The following is an 11,925-nucleotide window of genomic DNA, read 5'->3' on the forward strand; positions in this document are numbered from 1 at the left end:
CCAAAAAAACAAAAAAGAGCCTGGGGACAAAAAGCACCTCATGATTCACATCTTGAACCAATCTTTATTATGGATTAGGATGACACCTTGATGAGGGGGGAAAACTAGCACACTTCTTTCTAGAGCAGGCTTCTTATGCCTGCCTCTGAAATGTCTGAAGAGCCTCCAGAGGCCACTGTTCGAGCCAGGACACTGGAGGAGATGGATCATGTTATTCCTGTCCCACTGAGACCGGAAAAATGGCCTTTCAGTAGTCCCTAAAACATAACCCCCGAACAGATGAAAAGGGATGATTCTGGGCCCATTCCGCTCTACTCCACGCATGCAGAGGAAGATCTCCCGGAGATCTCACACCCTGATCAGGTACGAGGAAGTCCTGTTCATCTAGGAGCCTCTGCTGAGAATCTGTCTCCTTCAGCCTCGCTTCAACAGCGGTTTCCTAACATCCTTCTTTCACTGAGAAAAAAAAACCAAAAACAGGTCACCATCTGCTCTTGCTACCGGTACCCGGGCTACCTGACAAAGAGAGGCTGACCTGCTCCTGCTATTCCTCTCTGGAAGGGCTTTACCCAACACAGACCGGAGAGCACAAATGGACTCCCAACTCCTTCTCTGACAGCGAGGCCACCAACTATGGCGGTGATTTTTCACCCAGGAATGCCCGTCTCTTAGGAATTAGACAATGGTGCTCTTCTGTCACACTTGTCAAATCGCACCCCAGGCAGGGCTGGAGGTGGAAAGGTTTCCAAGCACTAACAACATGAATTCAAGCCACTGCCAGAGAGAGGAAGCATCCATCTCCTGCCAACTCCTCTCTTGTGGCTGCTCATAGCCACGTGTTGTGTTACTTTCTTATGGTGTCAGGGAAATACCAGAGTGGACGAGCGGTAAACACATGCTTCACCAGCCGATGAACCCTCCAGCTCCAGCAGCCTCTTCAGTCCACTTGTCTTATGGGCCTTGCCGGGGACTCCCAGGAGTCTGACTACTGACCCACACATGTTCTGAAAGAAAAAGCAAAACAATTTAAAACAGAGAATTGGCTAGAAAATAACTATTTGAGAAAACCTCCCTGCTGCCCCACAATGGGGGACTGCCACATCTCTGCTGGACCCTCCAGGGCCCATCCAGTTTCTGCCCTGCCGTCCTTTCCCTGGATTGTCACTGTCCTTTTAGGTAACAAGTGCTAGGCAGGACTCCCACTGGGGCCTAGCAAAACCACTCTTGAACTGGTTAGAAAGTCACTGCTGAACCACAAAAGTATCCCGAACGCTTCGGGGCCTGAGTGTGAGCAACAGGTCTCCCACGTGCTGCAAAAGCCTGTCAATAGCAGGGCCGGGAGCAGGTGAACGGCACCTCTGTTACACCCAGGGGAGGAATGGGAGAACAGGGAAAGGAAATGATCGGCAATCGTTAGTCCACATCACCGCCTCTCCTCTGCACGCAGGCATATCATCTACCAGCGCTTTCCATATAACGAGTTCTTTAGATGCAGAATGGCAATGCACGAAAGCCAGGCATCTGATCCTTTGTCCTTAATCACTCTCATTTTCTGCCAAAAACTTGGAAAACTTTTGATTTTGTCACAACGAAGAATATAAAAACATTTTGAAATCTCAACCATTTTCAAATGTGATAGGAGCCATTCCCCTTTGGGTTTATCCAACAGCACGAACAACTGGAGTGGGAACAAGGGGCAAGCGTGTCCCCCCTCCTTTGACTGACTGGCAAAGCGTTTTTTCTGAAGAGGGAAATGAATTATTCTCATCCTCTGAGTTTTGGAAGGAGAAGGTAGCTGAATTCATTCTTCCCCAGTGGGTGATTTCAATTTGGCTCCCGATTGCATTGGCTCCCAGGAGGTCCCAGAGGCTCCCAAGGGGTCCTCTACCCCCAGAATGGCAGGATTGTTGAGCAGCAACCTTATCATCACTGTAGTAATAGGATGATAAAATGCATCAAGGTTTCTGAACTGTTCAAGTGCTGTTATGCACCGAAGAGAGGCTGTCAAGTCAGATTGGTGCTTTCTTTTTAGTTGGCTCCCAACTCTGAGGAAAGGAGCTGGCTACGGGGCAGCAAGCTCAGGGAAGCAAATGGCAAAGAAAAATCTGGGTGATTCAGACTGCTGTTGGAAACAAGGCCTAGATGATCTAGTTGGGGCTGGTCCTGCTTTGAGCAAGGGGATGAGCTACATGTGACCTCCTGAGGTCCCTTCCCACCCTCATTTTCTATGACGCTATGAATCAGCCTTTACTGGTTTCACTGAAGAATCAAATGCAAAGAAGATAATAATGCTGGAAAGGCAAACGTACGTAACACACAATTTGCACGCCCTTCAGCTGATGAACCAAAGTGTCCTCTTCCTCCTTGGACAGAAAGAGAAGAGACAGGTTACCCACTCGTATTTGAACCCACTCGAGTCCGTTGTTAGCTGTGCCATGCAAGAAGCCACTCTGCTATCGGGCCCTTAACAAACCCGCCGCAAACCATGAGACACAGCATCACAGGGCCCAGCTCCACGAGGGGCAGGTCAGAGCTGCGAGCGGCAAGTGCTGTTTTAGATCGGGGGGAGCCAACCTTTATGGCAGGCGTGCCAAAATGAGCCCCGCACCCCCCCGAGGGCCACTTCAATCACCACGTGCCATACGCAAGAGGCTGCCCATGCCATTAGTGACGTGCCACCGGTGTTTCAGGTGATAGGCAAAGCAGCCCCAAGAAGGTTTACTCCCGTGTCTCTTGCAGCCTCGGAGAGGATCATTTTCCATGCACACCAGCAAAATGCAACTTGTTTCACCAAGACCGCAAACAGGTTTTCTTCAAAGGAGACAGCGCTCTCTCATGTTTCAGTAATGTGGCACGTACTGGCGCTTACAGATGAGGGACGATCCAAAGAGCTATACATTCTGCAGTTGTGAGACTTGCACGCTCAGCTCCATCTAGCTCCAGGTAAGCACTTCTGCCTTTCATCTACACTGGCATGCCCTGGACCTCGTCTTTTCCGTTAACCCCAGAACAAGTCCCAGCACGACCGAGAGTCATAAATATGCCCTTTGCTTCTAACTTCTTAACCTTGCCAAACCCGAACGTATTCCTGCCCCCTGAAACAGCTCCATTTATATTAGTGCTTGCATATCTATGCCTGTATGCTGGCATAGCCTAGCAGTTGCTATAGTGATGGGTTGTTTTGGGGAGGCGAGATTGCTTACCGGGTTTTCTACTAAGAAAAAACCGGGATGAAATCTCTTTTGTCTCCCAGGTGAGGCAAAATGCCGTGGATCTGCCTCTGATCCTGCTGCAGCTAATGCCACGCTTGAAAATTAGCCAGGTGCGGTTTTGTAAGCGGGGGTTTTTGCAGAAGCATCATGTATGCCATGAGTTCAGGCTCCCTTTGAATTTCCATGAACCACCTACCCTAGGGCTCAGCGGGGCATCGACTACAAACAGCCGTACCCTGGAACAAGCGTTTGGGAAGAGTCGACACCAGCCTTAACAAATGTGCTAAGTGTCTCTACTTAACTGACGGTCATTTAACTCAGGACAATGCAGACAAGACCTCTCGTCGGGGTCTAAGTCCCTCCCGGTAAAGAGCACAGCGCACACGGCCATGGATATGGAAGGGTTTCAGACCCTCTCAAGGAGATGTTCACAACTTGCACAACCAGGCCCTCGGGCTAAACAGGAGAAACACAAAGCAGCAGGTTTCATGAGTCACTACCAGGAATGTGAGAAAACTGGGTAGAAAACAGCTAAACATAGCACGGACTCTTCTTTTTGTTGTTTTCAATTTTTATTGATTGCATAGGTTTTATAGACATCAGGGCTGGAAGGGACCCCGTAAGATCATCGGGTTCAGCCCTCTGCCCAAGGGGCAGGAAGTCAGCTGGGGTCAAAGGATCCCAGCAACATAAGCATCCAAATGTTTCTTGTTTGTGTGTGTTGTCGGCAGGGACTTCTCGATACCTGGGACCAAATTCTCCTTTTCAACGCATTATTCATCAAATTAATTCTACATTGTATGTATTACAGAAAGAAATACTTTTCTATTCTACTGCCTAAAAAGATGATGTAGCACATGTGAAGCACAGCAGACCTACAAATCCATCACCGACGTCACAGTGGTAGGGGAACAAAGCATATGCCAAAGTTACAATCGTGCAGGAGAATGCAGGAAAACAGGTCAAAACAAATCAATTCTGGAATCAGTCTTCCACTCTTCTGAGACTGAAGTTTTCAAAGGGAGCGTGATGTAAGTTAAACTATGCAGAGTAGCTTGGTAACAGCAATCAAACAAAAGAGCCATCTGTCCGTAGACTAGAGCCGAAGGAAACGTGTTACAACCGCTACAGAGGAGGAACAATTTGGAAAAAAAAAGGAAGAAATCCAAGAAGGAAAATCCTCATCTTATTCCAGCAGAGAAAAGACCCAATTTCGAGAACAGGCAAGGAAAGAGTCTCTCCAGGAAAAGGGAGAATTGAATAAAAACCCATTTCCTCCCAAAGAGCGCTGCTCTCCATACCTACAGAAATCACCCCAGCCACCGCAGAAATGCCACCACCGTCTGGGGCAGACCAGGACAACCATTTAGCAAAGCACAGCACAAGTGTCTAGGACAGTGACTCTCAACCAGGGGCCCTCGATATCCTTTCAAGGGTGCCACAGGGTGCTAAGCAATGTTAGCATTCATAGATTCACAGACTGTAGAGTTGGAAGGGACCACAATGGATCATTGTGCCCGACCCCCTGCCCCTGACAGGAAAGAGGATGGAGGTCAGATGACCCCAGCCAGGTGACCATCAAGCCACCTGGCTGGGGTCATCTGACCTCCATCCTCTTTCCTGCCAGGGGCAGGGGGTCGGGCACGATGATCCACTGTGGTCCCCTCCGACCACATACCTAACAGCATTGTTAGGCATGCTACCAAAATTCACAAACTAAAACCGAAGATTGCAGATAAGAATTCAAAGTGTAATTCTGACCTGCTCTGGTCTTTGAGTTTTGTTGCAACAGGAGACTTGCCCTGTTAGTTTTCAGTAGGCATAAACGGCGTGAAAGGCAAGAGATGGCATTTTCCAAGGGCTGTTTTGGATCTAGCAAAGGGTGCCTTGAGTCTAAAAAGGTTGAGAACCACTGGTGTAGGATAAGGGGGAAAAGACAGCCAAATGAAACTGCAGGGGAAATTTTAAGAAGGTAAAATATAGCAATCCTAACGAGAACATGGTGAAAACACCGGGACTAAGAAACCTATTCTTTTCCTTTAAACCCTGCATACATAAGCAGCTGGAACACCAGTTTTGCATCTCAGATGACCTATCCAGGTTGTAGCCATATTGCTCCAGAAGCAAAAGGAATCACAACTCGTGGTAGAGAGGATATCTTTTATTTGACCAACTCGATTTTTGCAAAAAAAATTCTTTCATTTTTTGCAAAAATCGAGTTGGTCTAATAACAGCTCTCGCCTCCACCACAAGTTCTGATTCCTTCAGATGAGATATAGCATTTCCATTGGCACAATACCTCGTAGCACTAAGCTGGGGTATGGACACATGGACCAAAGTGCCACAGACTGAATCACAAACACCATTTCTCTAAATGTGGACGCATATTTTTAAAACAACCTGGCTCCAGCTAAGCGACTGCTTTTAAACTGACAAACTTAAATTACAACGTTTCAAAGCGGCCACTTAGAGTAATCACTTTGGTGAAAGATGCCCAGCTCATCTTTTCTGTATTGCTGGTACTGCCTGCTGGAGAAAAAATTTCCACTGAAGCCTGTAAGCTAGTTGTGATCTCTGATGATCTACAGCATGCTCACCCTTCATCTTTGTCACACTTGGTCCAAGCGTGCAATACTCCACCTGCAACTGAGTGAACAACTGCTCCGGTCAAGCAGGGCAGGGGAGGATGACTAGGGTATGTCTTCACTACTCTTTTTTGGGTGATGCCTCTGTCTCCACACCGTAGCTTAGGGTATGGCAGTGCAAAAATCATGGGCTATGACCCCAGAAGCTCTCAGGACACATACAGATGAATCACGAGTTCAACCCCCAGGAAGATGCAATAACCCAGGCCAAGCTAACCCGAGTTCTTAGCTCCAGATGCCAACTGCAGTAAAGCCAAGGCAGCCTAAGCTCATAAGCTGCTCTATTTTCTGTAGGTTCCCCATGACCATTACCTGGGACAATATTATTTATAAACCTACCCCTTCACGCCTCGTTTCCTGGGCAGGTTCAGGAGCCACTTTCTTTCCTACACTGCTAATTTCTCCATCTTTGTCCTCTTTCAGGGAAGAAAGAGCTGCCTTGCTTTTTATTTCACGGTACTTGTTGCTTTGCATGCCAGAGGGAGAGCGAGGCTTGGCCTTGTTTCTCCAAGACACGGACACCTCCGTGCTTTGCGATAGCACAGCAACCTCAGCAGGACCGAAACACTCCCTTCTAGAGTCCTGTTGCACTGACTTGTGCTCAGCATCGACACACGCAGCCTCCAACTGCTCTGCAATCTCGCTCAGAAACCAAGAACCGTCATCGCTTTCCCGGCTGGGTCTGAAGTTTCTTTGGTTGCAGGATTTCTGCTCTTCTGCATTTGGCTGTTCGTGGAAGACTTCTTCAACTTCCTCCGAGGAACTCCGCGCTGGACTTTCCACTGGGGCAAGACGGTTCTCCGTCGTGTGAGAAAGCTCGCACTTCACAGGAGTTTCGGGCTTTGCCATGCGGGATGATGAAACGCAAATGGGTTCCCAGTCTGTGATATTTCTGTCTTCATCACTATGAGCAGGGAGGAGGCAACTTGCTTTGCATGGCTTTTTGTCACCAAGCCCGTGCTGAGTCTTGTTGACTGATAGATCTGCAGAAGTCCCTTCCGCTGGCTTTCTCCTAAAATCCTCAGCTGTAACAGTATTCTCAGGTGCTGGAACAATTCTGCTGGACTGGCTAATATGACCGGTCCGGTTTCCTCCTGAACATCTGGAATCACATCCCTTTCTATTAGACCCCACTGTTAGGGAGCTATCAGATATGTTAACTTTCCCTAACTCCCCATCTGTTTTGTTCCAGTGTTTCATAAGCATTTCAATGGGAACTACCTTTCCATTTTTTTCCTGCTCTTTCTCAGGGGTCATGCTGGCGAGAGGGGAAGGATCCGGCTGTACTCCCCACACTTCCGGTATATGTAACGCATCCACTGAGGAACTCTTCTGCCCGTCTTCCAGAAGAGACAGCTTAGCGAAAATGCCCTGCTCACACATACCTGAAAAATCTGGAGAGTCCATTTCCACTAGTGATCCTTCTTCTTGGGTTTCTTCAATAGCACAGTGAATCTCCGTATCAATACCCTTCGATCCTGAGGAAGTGACTCCTTTCTCTGACCTACTGATCTCCATGATCTTTGCGTTGTTTAAATTCTTATTTTGCACCCCTGTCTTGATGTTGGGGACTCCATTTTGTTTCTTAGCATTGCTTTCTTCTAAACCACTACGCAAAGTGATTTGTAACGCGTCAGAGAAAGTAGTCTCTCTCTCCTTTTGGGTGTTCAATGACAGTCTCCCGCGACTTGAGCTCATTAAAGAATATCCATATTTTTCTTTTAACTCGTCCCTGAGATCATTCAAGACTACGTAACTTGGCTTAATAAGGCTTATCTTGTTCCTGCCACACATTCTCGTAGGACTTCCCAAAGGCCCGCAAGCTGTAATGATCTCTTCCTTAAAATCTGTATCTTCTCCTTTTATTTCTCTGACATCAGAGTTTCTGCTGCAAGTTAAACCCTCTCCAGACATCTCGCCTTCCCTCTCCAATGGCACCTTGCTCTGTCTGACCACGTTCAAAGAAACTGCTGAATGTTCATCATTCCCATCCTCATCTGAAACAGGAGTTTCTCCCACTCTCTCGCCTGCAACCGGGTCGTAGCCAGCTGTGGTGTGAATGCTGTGATGGGAAACAAAAGAAAAATGTTTTCTTTCTGCTTGGACAATTCAGAAACACTTGTGCTAAAACCAAAGTTAACAATTAGAGATGCTGGCTGCCCCTCATCAACACTATTTGTGAAGAATTAAGATGGTCCAAGTTACTAAAGGGTTCACAAGATTCCTCACTGAATATTAATGGGACTGAAAATAGCCCGTGCCTTGCCAGGTCTGCCCCTAAGAATTTAGGTACCCAGGTCAATTCTGCAGACCTGGCTACCGTACTTCTCCACTGTCCCATGTCATTTCTTATTTTAAGACCAAACTCACCACTGTCTCACGAAGATTTTATGACATCACACATTTATGACTGCCAGTTACACCAATGGTGCATAACGGAAGTTATCTGTACTAAAACAATTACTCTCAGATAGTTTAAAATTGCTCATATTTATTTCAGGTTGGGTTTTTGTTCTACCTTGAGACTTATATTTAAACCTCAGCTGATCAAGAAGCAACACTCGCCGGCTGAGGCACTTGCAACGGTGCCAAGAACGATCTGTGACACCGCCACTGCCTCAAGACGAACCACAGACAGCCAGCTGAAGCACATTCAAAGATGTAACACATTTCGGAGGCGGTGAGATCATGGCAACGCACCCAGCACCTGCAGACTGCCTGATGTTCCTGCAAACCTGGGCTGCATCATGTACCTTTGTTGCTGCTGTATTTAAAAAGCCACATGCTTCTTGAGTCCGCGTGCACGCAGCTCCCAGATATGAACGGAAGCTGAACGGAGATGGCATATGGCCCTTAACGATCACCGAGTGCTACAAAATTGTAGTCGGCAATGAGGATGAATAATTCAGGTGGATGCATAACTACTGTCATTATTTATAAATTATTCATGCTTATTTTTATTTGCTATCTTTATTTTTTAATTGTTTAAGAATGAAACAGTAAACTAAGCCTTAGTTGCCTCAGCTGGGAATTGGGGAAACATAAAGGCTGGCCTGCTCTAGTCCACTTTGAGGACCTCCTCCACCACAAAAGTGCTCTCTCTCATGGATTCACCAGACCAAGGAGTCTCAGGGCCCTCTGCCTGCCCTTCCCCATTCAGGTGCATGAGACCCAGGGGCAACAAAGTGATTCGATCAAGTTTTATGTCATGGTCGGGGCATCGTGACAACTTACACAATTACAGAATTAAGGCCAGAATCTATTCTACCTATTGGACATAGAAGTGGATTTAGCTGCCTAACTGTGAATCCATTTCACCCTGTTCAAGTCCCTGAAAATACACCTATTTTCCAATTCTATTTTTGTAAAACAGTCATCCGACCCTTACAACCGAGTCACAAAAAAGCAGTGAGAAGGAGGAGGCCCCATGAAAAACAACTGATAGCTATAAATACTAGGGCAGGCAGACAAGATCCCATGGACCCAAATCAGGCTGCTCCCTCTCCATGTCCCCAGCACAGAGAGCAACAACTATGGCTTCATACCAACCAGCTCCAATCATGTGACACACGGGAGTCTCAAAATGGGCAGAAATAAGGCAAAATTCACACTTCACAGGACTTACGGTGAGAATCCCTTCCCCAAATGTGGGGCTGGGTGTCACAAGCATTCCCGCATCCAAAATCTGCAAAGAAATGTGATTTCACTGCGACAGCCCTCAGTCTGCAAGATGGAGAAATGGGGTCTGACAAATACTGGAAGGATGCAACTCAAGAGCTTTTCACTGAAGCAAATGGTTTCAGACACAGGCATGTCTGCACGTTCTGTCCTTCAGAGAGAGTTGGGAGGGTTTGGAAAATGGAAGGAGGTCTAGTTACAGAAGATATCAATGAGGGGAGAGGGAGACGAGGTTAAGAGTCCAGGGGGCTGTAAAAGAGGACGGCAGGTGGGTAGCGGTCTCTTTGGGTGGGCTAGGGAGTTTTGGCAATGGGGGATCCTTAGTCTGCTAATGAACTCTTTATTTTCCTTTACGTTCTCAAGAGCTAGAGAGGACAAAGGGCAAAAAAAAATTCGACCGAAACCTGAAAAGCTCTTCCTCCTCCTTTTCTGGATCAGGACCATTGGGTGACCTGGATGTTCCCTGCTCCTGGAAGATGGAAACAGGCCCTGAAAAACCTACTGGACTTAGCAATGCTTTCACTGTGGCTCCTTCCCAGTTAAGACACACTTGTTCTGACAGCTCCCGAACTGGGAAACCTTGTTTCCTGCAACGTTGCTGCTTCTTCAGGACCTCGGACTTCCAAATTTTCTACATTGCACAACTTCTCTTTTTTCCCCCAAGGCCTCAAGAAGTGGGATTTCTGGAGCGCTCTGGAGCTCTCCGCTATTATCTTCATCTAAAGCTTGATCAAGGTGTGGCAAGTTCACACAGCGGGCTTCACTTGGGACAGCTCTGCTTCCCTTATTGTCATCACCGCTGACGCCATTTCTTTTAGGGCTTTCAAAAGCCTCTTCAGCAACAGCAGCGTTTTCCTTAAGCGCTTCTTCTGTCGGCAGGACTTTGTCACAGTTCCCAGGGCCAAGCGAAGACCCTTCAGTGTTCAATGGCCCCTTGTTTTCACCGTCTACTTCTGGAGCAAGCTTTGAGCATTCGCCTTGTGACTCTTTATCCGCAAGGCAGGCAGAGACAACGTCTTCCATCCCCCCTGGCGCTCCCACCGCCGGATCTTTCCAAGCTGTGACACGTGTGGAAGAAATCAAACTTCACGTTGTGGTTGAATCAGAAGTGACAGAGCCAGCTTTTCGTTATTTAGGCCTATACTGTGACCACAGGGAGAACGCCATACAGCGAGGAATCGCCCACGTGTCTGTTTCAAAGGATTTCTCGAACTCTGTAAGTTCACACGCGTATTTAGACTTAAGACAGAGAAAGAGAAAAAATAACGACCTTGGAGAAACAAAACAATAGTAAACGCAGGCAGTTCATTTAAAGAAAACATCCGTGCACAGGGTAAGGTATCGGGACAAAACAAGGCGTGCAGGTTCCTTATCTCAGCACATGAAATAAGCAGTATCAGCACTTCTGGTCTCTCTTTTCCTAGTCAAGCAGGCCAGAAGCCCGACCAAATCCACTGCCACACGCGAAAGCTCTCATTTTCCATTAGGATAAATGGACTGCCCGAGGTTCTTGCTCTCTTCAAGCCTCGATTGCATCTGGTTTTGCCTCGTTCCTCGTGGAACCGGCACAAAGACGTTTTTCAGAAGTCCTGGAGCACGGGCCGCGTTCCCCACAGCACGTACAAACAGACCCGCTGGAAAACAGACACCGAATCCACGTAGCTTAGTAACAAAGCCATTATTCTCCGCAAGCCGCATCATTTGAAGGGAAATACTGGATTCAAAGATAACAGCTGCCTCTACCTGAACCTCTTGAGTTCTCTCTCTCTGCTGCTTTCCCAGGCTCTGCCAGCCTGGCATCCGCTGCCTCGTCTGCTCTTGCGCTTGGCGCTTCCAGGCGGATTCTGTGCACGGCATACGCCGACTCTCCCCTGGCCAAACCCTCTTCAGAGCCCCCTCACTTCACGGCAGCTGCTTTCTAATGTAGGCCCCACCCCTCTCCTCCTGCCCTAATTCTTTCCACCCAAGATGCCCAGAGGTCAACGTATTTCTCCTAAAGCACCGTGCACACGTTCAAGGTTTTGCACAGCCGTGAGCTGTTACTCACACCTGTGCCCACGCCTCCATACCCACACCTGCTCCCGTAACCGGTGCCATTCAACACATGCCTATATATGCTGTCTGATTTTATTCACCCACACGTGCCCCGGAAACCCCAACGTGCCAAGCACGTGCTGTGTATGCAAAGGCAGGCTCTGTGCACCATCACGTGCAGCTGATGGACCCTCACGCACACCCCACGGGGATAAAACACAGCCTGACTGTAGCACCACTCGTGCTGCGCGGCCAGGCATGGAGAGGGCTCATCGTCCTGCCCGAGGCACACCCTGCTCCGCATGTGAGTGGGGAATGAGGGGGCACCTCCACCCTCTGCACCTCAGGGTGGGGTG

General features: G+C 48.1%; 1 protein-coding gene across 1 annotated transcript; it reads right to left on the reverse strand.

Moving 5' to 3' along the window:
- Positions 1 to 103: 103 nt before the first annotated feature.
- On the reverse strand, positions 104 to 10,595 carry LOC109318491. Its single transcript, XM_019547799.1, has 4 exons — positions 9,940 to 10,595; positions 6,197 to 7,919; positions 2,310 to 2,363; positions 104 to 1,004 (listed from the first exon to the last, which is right to left on the reverse strand). Exons 2-4 carry the CDS (start codon positions 7,769 to 7,771, stop codon positions 861 to 863), a joined length of 1,773 nt encoding a protein of 590 aa, XP_019403344.1. The 5' UTR covers positions 7,772 to 7,919; positions 9,940 to 10,595; the 3' UTR covers positions 104 to 860.
- Between the last annotated feature and the right edge of the window lie 1,330 nt (positions 10,596 to 11,925).

Source organism: Crocodylus porosus, unplaced genomic scaffold (genome assembly GCF_001723895.1).
Source record: "Crocodylus porosus isolate Cpor-Errol unplaced genomic scaffold, CroPor_comp1, whole genome shotgun sequence".
NCBI classification, from domain to species: Eukaryota; Metazoa; Chordata; order Crocodylia; family Crocodylidae; genus Crocodylus; species Crocodylus porosus.

Coding starts and splice junctions, on each gene's coding strand:
- LOC109318491 (XM_019547799.1), bottom strand. CDS start 7,771: ATGTCTGGAGAGGGTTTAACTTGCAGCAGAAACTCTGATGTCAGAGAA. Junction 2,364..6,196: donor AGGAAACGAGGCGTGAAGGG/GTAGGTTTATAA, acceptor TTTCTGTCCAAG/GAGGAAGAGGACACTTTGGT. Junction 1,005..2,309: donor GCGTGCAAATTGTGTGTTAC/GTACGTTTGCCT, acceptor TTTTTCTTTCAG/AACATGTGTGGGTCAGTAGT.